Source organism: Myotis davidii, unplaced genomic scaffold, assembly GCF_000327345.1.
Source record: "Myotis davidii unplaced genomic scaffold, ASM32734v1 scaffold698, whole genome shotgun sequence".
Lineage (NCBI taxonomy): Eukaryota > Metazoa > Chordata > Mammalia > Chiroptera > Vespertilionidae > Myotis > Myotis davidii.
This window is the reverse complement of record NW_006290032.1, coordinates 2667940-2684096: the sequence shown is the minus strand read 5'-3', so window position 1 is coordinate 2684096 and position 16157 is coordinate 2667940. Positions and strand designations below refer to the sequence as shown.

The following is a 16157-nucleotide window of genomic DNA, read 5'->3' as shown; positions in this document are numbered from 1 at the left end:
ATATGGACACTCAGCAATGACCAGCTGGAGGGTGAGGGCTGGGGCTCCCACGGAGGCCGGGGTCTGGGGGTGGCCCTGGATTCGCAACATTCACAGCGTGGTTTCCTGTGCGGGGCGGTGGGAGAGCAGGCCAGGAGGGAAGGCGAGGGCAGGACCCTCGGGAACGTAGGTTCACATGGACGGGGCAGGAGGAGAAAGCGCTGGGCCCGATGGACGTAGCTGCTGAGCAGGGAGGCCGACGAAGCAGCAGCAGAAGGCAACGCACATGCAGGTTCCGAGAGGTGCAGGGCCGGGGGTTCCGCGCGGACCAGGGCGTGACCAGCTGGAGGGTGAGGGCTGGGGCTCCCATGGAGGCCGCGGTCTGGGGGTGGCCCTGGATTCGCAGCATTCACAGTGTGGTTTCCCGTGCGGGGCGGTGGGAGAGCAGGTTTCCTGTGCGGGGCTGTGGGAGAGCAGGCCAGGAGGGAAGGCGAGGGCAGGACCCTCGGGAACGTAGGTTCACATGGACGGGGCAGGAGGAGAAAGCGCTGGGACGGACAAACATGGCTGCTGAGCAGGGAGGCCAAAGGAGGAGCAGCAGAAGGCAATGCACACGCAGGTTCCGAGAGGTGCAGGGCCGGGGGTCTGTGAGGACCAGGGGGGCATGGGGCCCGCGATGAGCAGCAGCGAGGAGGCAGCCAGGGGATACAGCGCAGGCGAGGGGACAAGATGAGGAAACAGATACAGACGGTTGTTAAAGACAAGTTTTGTGTGAAAGAGGGTGGAGGAGTCGCGATAAGGGTGTTGCTGAATGATGAGGTTTTATGGTTCTGTTCTGTTCTGTTCTGTTCGGTTTGGGCTTTTGAGCAGGGATAGCTCCCAAGCTTGAGGTTGGCACGTTCTTGGACAAAGAGGGAAGGAGAGGTGGGCGAGGCCCACAGTGCGGGACGGGGCGCCATCCAGGCCTGGGCGGGGTTGGGTGTTAGAGAGAGCCACCCCTCTGCCCCGCCAGGGGAAGGGGTGGTAAGAAGAAGAGCCACATTTAGGGAGCGCTTACCACTGGCGTGGCATGTGTGAAGTTCGTGTGTGTTAACTGAGTGTATTTAATCCACAACAATTCCACATGCCGCTATTATTAGCATTTTTAAGGCAACTCGAGGTTGAGCATTTAGGGCATCCTACACAGGTCGCCAGGTTGGCAGAGATGTGCCCGTGTATGCCCAGGCGGTCCAGGCCAGAGCCCCCGCCCACACGCAGAGAGAGTGAGCTGGGGAGGCAGGGGGAGGGCAGGGCTGGATCGCAATTAAGTCGTCGAGGGGCGAGGGGTGAGCTGAGCCATCTGCCAAGGAGCGTCAGGGACTTGGGATAATTTCCCCCACAGGCTAGGCTTTGCTGGGGTCAGCTCATGCGGAATCGGCTGTACTTATTTTGCTTTCGATGGTATTTAAAGAAATGAGCTTTCCCCCCAATTATTGACAGAGGGTTATAGATTTAAAGACTCCTTCAGCTCAGACTCAATTGGCCCATTTGTCTAACCTCCCAGAATGCTGGCGTTTGGAGCTGACCGCCTGCTGTGGGCTGGAAATGATCACTGGAGAGGCACATTTTCAGTGTGGGCACTGGGGGGGTCACTCAGGTGGTTCTAAAATGAGGTCAAGCTTATACCCCGCCCTGAGTTGTTTCAGTGGTTCTCAACTTTCTGGCCCGTTACATACAGTTCCTCATGTTGTGACCCAACCATAAAAAATTTTCGTTGCTACTTCTTAACTGTAATGTCGCTACTGTTATGAATCGTCATGTAAATATCTGATATGCAGGATGGTCTTAGGCGACCCCTGTGAAAGGGTCGTTCAACCGCCAAAGGGGTCGTGACCCACAGGTTGAGAACCGCTGCTTTAGATAAATACAAACTGGTGTATAGAGCAATTCCCACAGATCCTGCTAAAAGCCACCAGGCTAGTAAACTCGCTTTTCACTTTGAAAATAGCAATAGTCTTTCAGAAAAATCTGAAAATTATTTTCTCAATTATGTTCATAATTTTAGCAAGAGAAAAAGACGTTGGAGCAACTGAAAAGGGCTGTATTGTTCAAAAGCATCTGTTTTCTATTCAGAACATAGATTTCTGGCAGCTGCGTTCAGAAATTCAGGCTTACAAAGCTGGGAGGTCAAAGGACTCGTTTAAATCTGTTGAAATTTAGCATCTGATTGCAGATCCTGCTTTCTCTCAGTCTCATAAAGATCCCTGTAGAGCCCCCGCCACACAGGTGTCCGTCCTCCAGAAATGACAAAATCGCTGGCTTCATCATGTGTCTGACTGTTTATCCCAACTTAAACCTAAAATACATGGAAAAGCTGTCACATGTTTTAACTTTTATTTTAAAAAATTAGTTCTGAAGAGAATGAAATAGTGCACTGAACATTTACGCCTGTGCCCAGAAAAGCTCACTAGTTATACAGAATAATTTTGTTGGCAGGAAATTCAGCATCCTTATTTTCTCCCCCTGCTTTCCCTGAGGTTTATTATTATTATTATTATTATTATTGAGTTTATTGAGTTTGCTGTTATTAATCTGGTCATTGCTTGGCTTAGAATTGGGTGTAACACAAGTAGAGCCTCAAGCAAAGCATTCTGCTGTGGACGTTTGAATAGCCCGTGGTCAGCAGTCACTGAGAGGAAAGTGAAAGGAGGCCAGGTGGCCTGGGTCTGGCTATTAGACAGTTATCGGGACGCACTGTGTTCACTCATTATAGCAGTGGCTCTCAACCTCGGCTGCACATTAGAATCACCTGGGAATCTTTTTAAAATCCTGATTTCTGGGCCTCATCCTCCGGAAATTCTGTTTCTTTGTTATGGGGTGGGGCCACAACATTAGTAATAAAGAAACAGAATTTCTGGAGGATGAGGCCCAGAAATCAGGATTTTAAAAAGACTCCCAGGTGATTCTAATGTGCAGCCAAGGTTGAGAACCACTGCCTTATAGATTGCTGGATGTTCCATAGCCTGGCTGGCTGCCTCTTCCAGGCATGTCCTGGAGTTCATTGTGTAAACCAAGCTCCGGGTTTCGTCATGGAGCCGGGGCCAATCCGGTTCCTGCTGTGACTTCTGTCATCGCGGGAATGTCTCTAAAAGCAAGTCAAGACGCTGCTGTGAAAGGTCTTCTGTGTCAAAACAGCCAGACAGGAAGCAGCTGGCCACTTAGGCAGATTCCCCAGGACAGATGGGCCTTGTTGGACCAGCGTTCAGAGCCACCCCCGCCAGCCCACCAGGCGGGGACCCATCTATCAGGCGGGGACCCCTCCATCGGGCGGTATCCCCTCCTTCAGACAGGGATCCTCTCCACCAGATAGGGATCCTTTCCATCAGGCAGGATCCTCTCCATCGGACGGGATCCCCTCCATCAGACAGGGATCCCATCCATCAGACAGGGTTCCTCTCCATCAGACAGGGACCCTCTCCATCAAGTGGGGACCCTCTCTGTTGGGCAGTATCCCCTCCATCCGGCAGGATCCTCTCCATCGGGCGGGATCTTCTCCCATCAGGCAGGGACACAGTTCGAGGTGCGATCGCTGCCAGAGACAGCAGTGAGGGGCAGACCACCACCCCTGATGCCTCCATCAGTGTTAGGGTGCGACCCAGCACCTCCTGTCAGATGATCACATTCCCTCCCTCTTTGGGCAAATCTCTATCGGTAACCATTTCATTAATGGAAAAATTTGAGCAAATAGTAGCAAAGAAGAGTTGATGCTCTGGTCTCATTAACCAGTGTCACTCTGCTGTCGTAACCCACGGCAACTGAGAAGATACCTCTTCCTCACACGGTGCTAGGGACGCACTCGGGACAGTGTGGGCCCTTCAGACCATCGAGACGTCATCTTTACAGACGTGCAGGGCGTGCAGTTCACCTGGATAAGACAGCAGATTCTGTTTGATTCTTCCCCTCTCACCCAATAAGCTAATCCTACCTGTTTTGCTTTGATGTTGCTAGTGGGTTATTGCTACTGCTATTCTTTTTAAAATATATATATTTTTATTGATTTTGGAGAGAGAGATAGAAACAACAATGATGAGAGAGAATCATTGATCGGCTGCCTCCTGCACACCCCCCACTGGGGATCGAGCCTACAACCGGGCATGTGCCCTTGACCGGAAACAAACTTGGGTCCCTTCAGTCCGCAGGCTCGCTCTATCCACTGAGCAACACCAACCAGGGCTCTACTGCTGTCCTTAGCTCTGAAATACCACAGCTCTGTTCTGGAAATTCTTACGCACTTAGGTGTCACCCATTTCCGTGGGTCCTCGTCCCAGTTGTAGTAAAGTTCCCTCTAAAGTTTTACTTACAAGCAGGGGTCCTCAAACTACAGCCTGTGGGCCACATGCAAATACAAATATTGTATTTGTTCCTGTTTTGTTTTTTTCCTTCAAAATAAGATATGTGCAGTGTGCATAGGAATTTGTTCATAGTTTTTTTTTAAAACTATAGTCCGGCCCTCCAACGGTCTGAGGGACAGTGAACTGGCCCCCTGTTTAAAAAGTTTGAGGACCCCTGCTAACAAGCGTATACATATTTCATCCTGTTCTTGCCATTATTGCATGCCTTCTTTATATGGTTTTGGAAAACTGTGCACTCACGATCCAATCTTGGTAGCCTCTGCCTCTGCCTGGTTGAGACTTACAGGAGTCCACGTATATGATGTTAGAAGGAAGGGGACCTCCTGAAGCCGGTTGCTGTAGTTATTGAGGGAAACACACGAACGCTGTTGAGCTCCATTCTCTGCTCTCTGCACGGCTGGGCTCCACGTGGAGCCGATGTACAGTGGCTCCTTCTCTCATTCGTGCATGGACTCACTTCATAAGTGCTAATGGCCTTGTAAATGAATCGTGTACGTTTTTTCTTTAAAAGCATGTGTCCTGTGCGTGTGGAATGGGGAGGGGAGCCGTCAGCCTCCTGGGAAGTGCAATGCGGTGGCTGCCGGGTGGGCAGCTTGAGGGCTTCCACAAGCTGCGGGCACAGGCCTCAGCCGGGCCACCTCCAGGCGGCTGGCTTCCCAAATGCCAACGTGAACATGGCCGTTGACGCCAAGGTAGTTTTCCTAACTGTGCACAGGAGCACGAACGACTGAAGGCAGTTGTTTAAAAACACGACTGGAATTAAACTCGGCCAAGTTTGAGCCAATGGTGTAGCTTTAAATGATGTGTTTGTTATATCAGCTTCAGACTAAAGTGAGCTGCTTTCGTGAACATAAGAGTGGAACTACATTCGTACTGATCGCTGACGTACCTCAGCAGATTGTCTGAGGTCGAAGCCCGCGGAGGGGCGGGCCATGCTGGGTGACAGGAGGCATCGGAGGGGCAGGCCATGCTGGGTGGCAGGAGGCAGCAGCGGCCCAGTTTGGGTTGGCTTATTCGGTGATTGGATATGTACACATCTGTCACACCTAGTGCTTTACAGAACCTCTAAAATGCGCGCTTTCTGTCCGTCTCCAGCACCACAGGGCGGTCAGGTGCATTAGCCCCTGAAGGAAACCAAGTCGGACTCTCACTCAGCAGACTCTGACCACCAGGCAGCCCTGCAGGGCACGTGGGGATGCAGACTATGTGCGCAGCGAGAGCTGCCCCTGAAAGGGTGCCCACTGCCCTCCGTGCTTGTGGTAAAATGCTGAGTTCTGTTTCATAAAATGGAGTTAAAATCGCCTTTCCAAGCCCGTCGGGGCGGACAGGAAGTCGGGTCCCTGGGGATGGTCCGCGAGCTGTAAATGACAGAGCCTTTCTCATGGCCAGTCAGTGTGGTGGGGGCGGGGGGGGGGCGGGCACTGCTCTAGCTGTGTGTTAAAGGGGGCTGTTCCCACCCCTCACTCCCAGCTGCACTGACAGGGGCTGCTGGAAGCACAAGGCCTTTATGTGACACCCAACCCCTCCCCATGGAGCCACGCCGGCCCCGGCCCGGGGCTAACGGAGCAGCTGCGTGCTTTCTCGTGGAGTTTGGGCTGGGAGAGTCTGCGTGCAGGGGAGCGGGGGGCATGCGTATGAAGTGTAAACACGTCTGGTGAGCTTACGTCCGATGTGAAGGTCGCGGGGAGTGGGAGGAGGCGAGGTGCCCGCTCTGGGAGGGAAAGCTCTGGATTGGCCGTGGGATTTTATGTCACCTCTTTGCTTCACAAAAGTTTGGAAGTGGAGCGGAGTAGTGACATCCAGCTATTCACAGGAAACCTCGAGGGTTGAGGGAAGTCAGGGGAACGCCTTAAGGGGGGACCCCGTTTACCTGTGCCCTCTCCACGCTGAGCCCCATCAGCTGAGGTGCGGGAGGGGTGGCCGGTGCGGAGAGGGGGGCGTGGGGACTCCTGCCAGTGCCGATCCTGGGCCCCGGCCCCGCACGAAATCTAGGGGAGACCCCGCAGCTCAGCTCTGCAAGTGCCTGCATGCCAAGGCCTTGGCCTCTGTTACTTCCTGGGAGTTGAGCTCTGTGTGGCCTTTCTCAGGAGAAACCGGAAACCCTTTATGTTTGCTTAATCTCCCCCAATTCAAATACCATAACCAGTTTGGTGATTTTTATTAACATCCCGTCTCAGACTAGAGAGGTCAGCAGGCAGCTGTGGGGGCTGCTGTCTCCCACCCGCTGGAGGGCATCTCCGCTGAACTTGGGGTCCTTTACACTGGAGCTGATGGCTCAGACCAAGTGAGGGAATGGGGTTCCCTGCATTCATTCCATAGCCGTCCCTGGTGAGCAGTCACAGCCGCAGCCGCCAGCAGCCACAGTGGAAGCGCAGGTCCCCCTGTGGCCGGGCGACGCAGGAAACCATGTGCCCGTGAACTTCTCAGAGGGAACAGGCATTCCCAGCTGGGTCAGCTCTGTGGCATTTGACCTTTGACCTTTCTGTGGGTGGGAGCTCAGCACCTGGAGAGAGAAGCGGGGGTAGAAGGGAACATGGATGAGATCGAGGGAAAGGAGCCAGGCGCATCGGATGAAGCTGCCGCATGAAGCGCAGTGAAATGAGCGTCGGAGCAACACCAAGGGTGGCAGTCAGAGCGCAGGTCCTCCAGGGAGCAAACCAGCTTCTCGGGCCGCCCAGACCTGAGCCGGGCGCCTGTCTCCCGAGCACACCCAGGGGACGGGGCAGGGCTGGGCACTGGGGCGCCTGCTCGGCTCCAGGGGGAGGAGGCTAACCCCGTCTGGGCTTTAGTTTCTGCACCTGAGGGAGTGTTGCCTGGGAATGAAACGTGAAGCGCTCAGAGCATCGTCACTGCTGCTGCCCCTCAATCCTCGCCCACGGCCCTGGCATGGCCCAGGACGGCCACTCAGAGTCATCATTGGCACAGGCCAGGCAGCCTACAGGGCACCTCCGGAGGCCTGCGTCCTGTTCTGGGCTCAGCCTCCGGGCAGCAGCCTCGCTGCCTCCGCCCGCCTCCTAGATGAGGGTCTCCGTGTGTCCCATTCCCAAGGGAAAGCAGGCGCACTCTTCCCCGCCGTGAAGCCGACGATTGTGAGCCGGGCTTCACTCGTGTCCCCTCCCCCAGGCGGCCGTGGTGCCCTCTGCCCAGACCCTGCGGATCACCGACTTCGGCTTCAGCGACTTCGAGCTGTCGGACCTGGAAACTGCGCTATGCACCATCCGGATGTTCACCGACCTCAACCTGGTGCAGAACTTCCAGATGAAGCATGAGGTGAGGCACATGTGTGTGTGTGTGTGTGCGTGTGTGCGTGCAAGCATGTGCATGTGTGTACATGTATGAGCATGTGTGCATGCGTGTGCACCATCCAGATGTTCACTGACCTCAACCTGGTGCAGAACTTCCAGATGAAGCATGAGGTGGGGGAGCATATGTGTATGTGCGCGTGTGAGCCCCTGTGCATGTGTGTGGGTTAGTGTGTGTGCACACGCGTGTATGCATGTGTGGAAGAGAGAATTGGCTTTGGATGCTGGTGTGAAATGCAGATTTTAAGTTTCAGCGACGGATCTGTCACTCCTATCAGAGAATTTTAAAGGAAACGACCAGCCACTGTGAAGGCATTTATCGGGTTCCCACCAGGTATCCAGCCCCCGCTGTTAACTGGGGGGGGGGGTTTCCCACCCTGGGAGAGGATGTGCAGAGGCGGGTGGGCAGGAGGTGGGGGCTGTGGAGAGCGCTGTGCAGGGGTGAGGCTGCAGGCAAGCACAGGGGGCGAGGGAGGGTATAGACCCCTGTAGGCTGCTCAGAGGAATCAGGATCTTGTCCTGAAAACAGTGGTGTCACCTGGAGTTTGAAGGGGGTGTGACATGTCGGATGGCAAAGGTCACAACCTCTCAGGGAAGGGCCAGGACTGAGAGGGCTCCTGGGGAAAAGGGGGTACAGGGCCAGTGACAGGCCAGCTCTGGGCGTCCCCGGGCCACCGTCTGGGGAGAAGATGAACACAGGATTTTACCACAATGACAACCTCGTTCGCCTCCTGGGAAACAGCAGGACTGGGCGTGTCCCTCGCACCGTCCATGGAGAAGGAGCATCAGGGACACAGAGGAGGGAGGAGGGAGAAGACCTCGGAGAACAAAGTCCAGTCATTTGCCTTCAAGGCATTTGCTCGGTTGGATGTCTGCTCTCCTTGCACAGGTCTCCTCCCTGGGAACGTAAGGACCTCTGAGGCCTCGCTGTTCAGCCGACAGTTAATCATGAAATGCGGTTGATACCGGGACAGTGCGCCCGGCACTGGGCTGGGGCCCGGTCCGCAGTGGGGTCCGCGCTCAGACGCCTGGCCCCGGCTGGACACCCGGCTGATGCAGGGGAGGGTGGGACACATGTCCCTCACTGCGTTACGGGGCTCAACCTCGTTCTCCCCTCAGTGTCCCGGAAGCTGCTGTCACCCTCAGATCAAACAACTATTGGCTGGGTTTCTGCATTTTCCCGGCTTCTGCGGTCAATCCCAGCAATTGCCACAACTCCTCCTTGCAGAGCTTGGAAGCTCATGGCTGTTACAGTACTTAGCCTCCCAACAGGACGAAACTGCCACCTCCTGGCCACTCTGTCTGAGGTGCCAGTTAACACCCGATCCTCTGCCACGTGCGGTGCCTGGGAGGGAGGGGAGGGGCACTTGGTTCCCTGCAGCCTGGGGAGAACAGGGCGGGCGAGAAACCGCAGACCCTCCACCCACCCTCTCCCAGTGGTTCCACCGATGAGAAAACTGTGGTTTGGACCTGCATCTGCAGCATTCTTTCTGGAAACCTCCACTTCCCAGGCAGTGCTCTGTGGCAGAAGCGCCTCCAGCCATGTGTGCAGGGAGAAGCATGCATCTTTGTTCCTTGTCCAGGCTCCCAAGAGCACAGGGAACCACTCAGGATTGAACAGCGGCGACTGGATGCGGAGGCAGTCACAGCCCCGCGGGGGACCTGAGCCCCGGGGGTCCTTGCACACACACCACCGAGAAGCTGAGTGAAACCCAGCTGTGACGTGTTGCTCAGCCGTCTCTCCTTTTTTCGCTCCATCTTTAAAATGCTTTTTTTCATATGGACCTTGGCATGTTAATTGCTTCTCAGTAACCACACAGTCCGTCTGTCTGAATGCCCAAGCTGGTGCAAAAGGGACAAAGAGCTCAGGACGCATCGGGCCAGGTGCTGGAGCGGGACATGTAACCCCTCCCTGTCCCGTCAGCCCCAGCCTTGCACCGAAGCCGTCGCAGCAGACGGCAGGCGCCTGGGGAGGCCTCGGCGGTGGCCGCTTGCGTGGCTGTCCGACCGGGAACTCACACGAGCGGGACTCTCCTAATTGGTGACACGTGGACCTGGTGTCTTTCACAAAGCTAGTCGGTGCCCTCCAGGCCCCCAGGCCTCCTGTACGGCTGCCTTGCATTTTGCACTAATTTAGCGGGTTGGTAGGCAGGGTGGGCTCTGCTGTCGGATGCTCAGGTATGAACCCTGGCCCCTCCCTTAGGAGCCACATGACCTGATCACATGGAGCCACATGTGTGTGTCAGTGTCCTGATCTGTTAAGTGATTACATCCTAGTCCCCCCCGCATCCCCGGAGCCGAGGATTGGGTGTGCTGTGCGCATCGCCCGGGTCACAGTGAGCATGTGACCAACTTCCGCAGTCGCTGTGACACATCCGCTTTCCGCCCGCAGGTCCTCTGCCGGTGGATCCTGAGTGTGAAGAAGAATTACCGGAAGAATGTGGCCTACCACAACTGGAGACACGCCTTCAACACGGCGCAGTGCATGTTCGCCGCCCTGAAGGCAGGCAAGATCCAGGTACAAGTTCTACTATGGAGCCGTTTGCTTAAGACGTTTGGTGGCTTTCGTGGTAAAATTTACAGCACATGCTTTCAAGTACTTTTTTAAATCTGCATTAGTGGTGATTGAGGGTACTGCTTGTTGCCAGTTACAAAATAAATTGTATTTTAAGGAGAGAAGTCTAGTGTGGCAAAATACGTGGTTGATAACGTCCTCTCCTATGGAATGTATACGGCATGTTAGCATAACCTTTAAGTAGCTTCACGCTAAAGTCAAATGGTGCTTGGGAAGGTCAGTATGTCCTTCAGAGGGAAACTACAGCAGCATCCGTCTGCTCACATTTGTGCTGCTCCACACCACACAGGTCCTGAGCGTGGCTCCCTAGATGCGGCCAGGGCCCTGTCGCGGGTTCTCTTCACCCCGTTAACCTTACCAGTGCGTGGACCACACCCTGTTCACAGGACATCAACGCAGACAACGTTCCAGCACCTAGGTCCTTGCCAGGCCTTTTTATGCTTAGCTCTGTCCTTAGATTCCACCATCAGCGGGCACCGACCCGTTATTCTAGGTGAGCGAGTCCAGGCCCCATCACAGAGCTCTTCAGTCCAGAGCTCCCATGCTTTCCCGGTGAGTGTCTTTTGTTGTTGTTGGTAATCCTCACCAAAGGACGTTTTGATTTTTAGAGAGAGTGGAAGGGAGGGGAAGAGAGAGAGAGAAACAGACACATTGATAGGTTGCCTCCTGCACTCATCCAGACTGGGGCCAGGGATAGAACCTGTAACCCAGGTAGGTGCCCTTGAATCTGAACCTGGCTCCTAACTAATTGGCTCATTAGGCCTCTTGTCCAGCTCGCTGGTTTGCGATACAACACTTTGAGTAACAAAGAAAAAGATTCAAAGATAAAGGAAGCATTTCCATTAGTCAAACAGCTTACAAGCTAGTTTTCCCAACACCTCAGAGCCTTCATAACAAATTCATGACAAGAAAACAAAGCAGGGGAAGAGAGCATACGTTCAGTTCACAGAGACCGAGAGGCATGCCCATCCCTGCCATGGGAAGTGTGGGCCTGCGACATCATGTAACTTTTTTCTATATATATATATATATATATATTTTATTGATTCCAGAGAGAGGAAAGGGGAGGGAGAGGGACAAACATCAGTGACAACAGAGAATCATTTGTGGGCTGCCTCCTGAATGCCTCCTAACGGATCAAGCCCTCAACCTGGGTATGTACCCTGCACCAGGAATCGACCCCCGAATCATGGTTCATGGGTCGACGCTCAACCGCTGAGCCACACCAGCCAGGCTATTATGTAACTTTTTAAAGCCAACTTTTCACCCTTAATCCCCTTTTGTGGATTCTTTTGCCAAATATACTCATTGTCTGGTGCCTTTAGGCACAGCCCCTGAGGGCAGAGCATGGAAGCCATGGGAGCTGCAGGAGTTAAAGGTTAAGAGAAGCCGGCGATTCAGAGTTCATGTGCTTATCCCACATGCATACGTAGACCATTAGGAAGGAGTGGCGTTGCCTGTGGGGGACAGGTGGTTGGTGAGGCATTTCCGCCCTCTCCGTGGGTCAGTGACATTGGCGATAGCCCCGCTCTGAGGGCGAGGTGCAGCCCTTCCCCTGTGGAGCGGGCCTGCCGCTACCTTGAAGCAGGCCTGTGTGAAGCGCTGAGATTCACAGAGATGGCCTAGCACCCTTACAGGTCCTTCTCTCTCTCCTCCCCACGCCCGCGGTGTAGAGCAAGTTGTCAGACCTGGAGGTGCTGGCCCTGCTGGTCGCCGCCCTGAGCCACGACCTGGACCACCGCGGCGTGAACAACTCCTACATTCAGCGGTGAGGTGGTCACCCTGCCAGACAGGGTGACCTTTTCAACTGCGGGGTTGTCCTTATTAAAGCAAAACCCACGGCAAAATTGCATTGGTCAAGGTCCAAAATATCAACTGGTTAAGGTCCCGTAACATACTCTGGTTTTATTTAAATACTAGAGGCCTCGTGCATGAAATTTATGCACGGGGTGGGGGGAGGAAAAGGAGGGTCCCTCAGCCCGGCCTGCATTCTCTTGTAATCTGGGACCCCTCGGGGGATATTGGGCCTAAACCGGCAGTCGGACATCCCTCTCACAATCTGGGATGCTGCATGTACCAGTTACCATACTTTTCATACAGGTGAATCTTGCTGTTGTATGGGCAGCTGCATTTTTTTGCCCTGATTATAAAAAGTAGTACAGAACATGATCCTTCTGAGGCAGTGGTGCCATTTTCCCCATCTTACGGGAGGAAAAACTGAAGCAGAGAGAAGTTAAGTAATTGGCTTTGTCACCCAGTTATAAGTGTCAGAATCAGGGCTGACCACAAAATGTGCAAGCCAGAGTCCATGCATGTCATCCCTGCATCATCCTGTTTTTTCAGTGTTAGAGTAGCCTTGCCAGGTTTTAATTTTGAAATCTAGGAGACTGTTCCCAATATATAGGGTAGGGTCCCTATGCCTGGCCGGCGATCAGGACCATATGTGGAGTGACCAGTGAGCGGGGTGATAGGGGGCCCCCGCTGGCACACGCCTTGGCTGGTAGCCTGGTACAACCCGCTGGCTGGCCCCTCCCCCCAATCGTTGCCACTAGTCACCTCCCTCTCTGGGGGGCAGACGCTCAATGCAGGAGCTACCCCCAGTCAGCCGGGGTGGGGGCAGCAGCTCTTGCATTGAGCGTCTGCCCTCTCATGGTCAGTGCATGTCATAGCAACCAGTCGTTCCTCCATTCAGTCAATTTGCATATTAGGGTTTTATTATATAGGATATTTTTATTGATTTCAAAGAGGAAGGGAGAGGGAGAGAGAGATAGAAGCATCAATGATGAGAGAGAATCATGGATCGGCTGCCTCCTGCATGCCCCACACTGGGGATTGAGCCCTCAACTTGGGCATGTGTCCTGACCAGGAATCAAACCCTGACCTCCTGGTTTATAGGTCAACACTCAACTACTGAGCCACACCAGCAGGGCTAGTTTTATTTAAGGGAAATGGGGGAAAATGAAAGTCCAGTACTGTGTTGGTAACATTTCTGGCCTAAAGTGGGAAAATATTTATGTGAGAATCTTATTTCATGAGGTAATTACCAAGAGTTTTGTTTCAGGTTGAATTAGGGCTTCATAGCAGACTTTAAAGACTAGTTCAGAGAAGGTAAGATTCCACCCTAATAGACAAGGTGATGCCGGGAAGGGCCTCTCTCGATCCCGGGCTCCTGAGGGTGCTGTGGCCTCGGGGAAGGTGCAGGGCGCAGCGCAGTGCTGCGGACTCCAGGCTTGGCAGCCAGACTTGGATTAAAATCCTTCCTCTCACACAGTCCCCGTGTGACCATGGGCAAGGGCACGTGCCGCTCTGCACCCCGGTTTCCTGACTTATACATGGAGGTGATCGCATTCCCACCTCATGGGGCTGACGCCAGTTCAGGAGCTAACATGTCACCACCACGGGGAACGCCTGGCTCATGCACAGTGTGAGCAAGCTCCAGCAGCCATGCTGGTGACCGCGTTCTCATCGCAAGCCTGCTTTTCGGCCCATTCTGAGACTAAGATACTAACTCCACAGACAAGGGCTTCAGGTTCCCCGCAGACCTCGCTTGAGGGGCATTTGCAATAGCAAATGAGATGCGAAGGCAACCCACTCACTTCTCGTCAGATTTTTGAGCCACTGCGACATTCTTATTTTCTTGCAGCCACTTAGTCTAAAAGCCTACATTTTAGTGGGAAAACCTCTTAGTGCTGAGCATTAAGTATGCGAGTGATCCCGTGGATGAGTAGATAGATCTCTTAAGGAAATTCCAGATGTCTGCTGTCTTGAGGAATTTCGGGAAGCTCTCTAATCGCATTCCTTTATCTAAATAAATAGACAACTTCATGTAGAAAGAATCAGAGTGATGTAGCAGCCACGTCCTCTGGGGACCTCCGACGGGAGGAGAGAGCAAGCTCCGGCCCCAGGGTCCGAGCCTGGCTGTGTCCTCTTTAAAGTCTAACGTGTGTGCTTTGCCGTGTGGCTGCAATGATGACCTGTCATGACCAAAGGGACAAGACCACCAGGAGCTACAGCCCCTAGCGCGGCTGGAAGATCGCAGGGCCGCACATGCTCTTAGTGTTCAGGTCAGATGCCGCACTGTCCTGTGGAGAGGGAAGAACACGGCCATTTTTCCCTTTGTTTCCACCCGGAAAAACTTCTGGAGAAACGTCATCTTCTCTTTTAAAAAAAAGCCCTGGGAACAGTCACGGATCACAGCCTCTGCTTTCACACTCACCATGAGGCAGACTCCCCCACGTCACAATAACGTCAGTGAAAACCTGAAGGAGGGCCAGAGATGTTTACTTCTTCCTCCATCCCTGTGGTTTGAGCAGAGGGAACCCTGACTTCCTGGGACGTTTCTTTTCTCTGTCCCCAGTGGGAGAGGGGTGATGCCGCTCGTGGGAGGACGAGAAGAGCATTTACATTCCCACACGAAGGACTAGCTTCTGAAAGGTCTGCTGTCCCCACCTCCTCAGATACTCAGACACGATAGAAAGGAACCCAAACCACGGAAGGAGGCGCAGAAGTGAAAGGAACACATCAGAGAGAGAAACGCCCTCACGGGGCAGCACAGTTAGAAACAGAAACTCTGCCATTTTGTTCTCCATCATCTTTTCCGAAAATCAGTTGGAAGCTGTGTTGCAGAATTTACCAGATGACTGAAAAACACACAACGGGTACTCGGAAGTTCAGGAAAAACCCTTTATTTGCAGATGTACTAGCACGGTGACTCAGGGGAGTCCGTTTCCAAAGCCTGAGTGATGAATATGGAGGAACTTTCTTTTTATACCCTTAGTTTCTTTGTCTCCCAAATATGGCTTCCAGACTTTTTGCAGGCTTTGCAGCCCCCATGAGTTGGGATGGGGGAAGTGAGATTACACTTAGAGGCTTGGCCTGTCTGGCGCCAGTGTTGCCAACCCCCTCTGGGGGTTGTATATCGTTCATTGTTTATGGCCTCTGTAAAATGGGAGTATTCCGGGAAACATGTTCTTCAATGCAGAACAGGCATCCTATATAATAAAAGGGTAATATGCAAATTGACCCTAACAGTGGAACGACCAGAACAGCCTGTCGCTATGACACTCACTGACCACCAGGGGGCAGATGCTCAATGCAGGAGCTTCCCCCTGGTGCTCAGTCTGCTCCCACAGGGGGAGCTCTGCTTAGCCACAAGCCATCAGTTGGACATCCCCCGGGGGCACCCGGGCTGCCAGAGGGATGTCTGACTGCGAGCTTAGGCCTGATCCCCTGGGGAGTGGGCCTAAACTGGCAGGTGGACATCCCCCAAGGGGGCCCGGACTGTGAGAGGGCACAGGCTGGGCTGAGGGACCCCTCCCCCACGAATGCACGAATTTTTGTGCACTGGGCCACTAGTCTATATATATATAAAAAGCCAGTGTCCGTGACAACCGTGATGACCAAACGACCAGTCACCATGATGTGCATTGAGCACTTCTCAGTCCCTCCCCCACAGCCATAGGCTCAGATCACAGCAAGGCATATGGCGGGCAGGCGGGGCAGCCAGTACAGCAAGCAGTGGTTGGCAGGTAGGCGGGGCTGCGAGCAGCAGTGGGCTACCATGCACGATTTCGCATGCTGGGCCTCTAGTCATAGGTAAGAATAGAATTAATTATTGGCTAGCCAGAGTGCATCAGAATGCAGGTTACTGGCACAGATTCAGATAGCTACTCCACCCCCAAATGTCTTATTTTCCCTTTCAGCCGAGGCTTGTTTTGATTCATTCTCAGATTCTTTGAGTCCTTCCTGGGTGGTAAAGATGGCCTAGGAGGACCTGGTTCACAGGGAGACCTTGGGGGGGAGGTAGGGGAGTTTGCTCTTGTGATGTCTCCCACGTGGTGGAGGAAGGACAGACGGGTTTCCCGTAGATGCTAAATTATTTTTAAAAACGAGCAGTGGTGGGCACCAGGC

General features: G+C 53.7%; 1 protein-coding gene across 1 annotated transcript in view; it reads left to right on the top strand.

Moving 5' to 3' along the window:
* Nucleotides 1–16157, top strand: part of PDE5A (phosphodiesterase 5A) — a 97529-nt gene that overhangs the window by 52746 nt on the left and 28626 nt on the right. The window contains exons 12-14 of the mRNA XM_006762903.2: nucleotides 7494–7640; nucleotides 10065–10190; nucleotides 11921–12015. Of these exons, the coding sequence (XP_006762966.1) occupies nucleotides 7494–7640; nucleotides 10065–10190; nucleotides 11921–12015 (368 nt within the window). The remainder of the gene's footprint in view (nucleotides 1–7493; nucleotides 7641–10064; nucleotides 10191–11920; nucleotides 12016–16157) is intronic.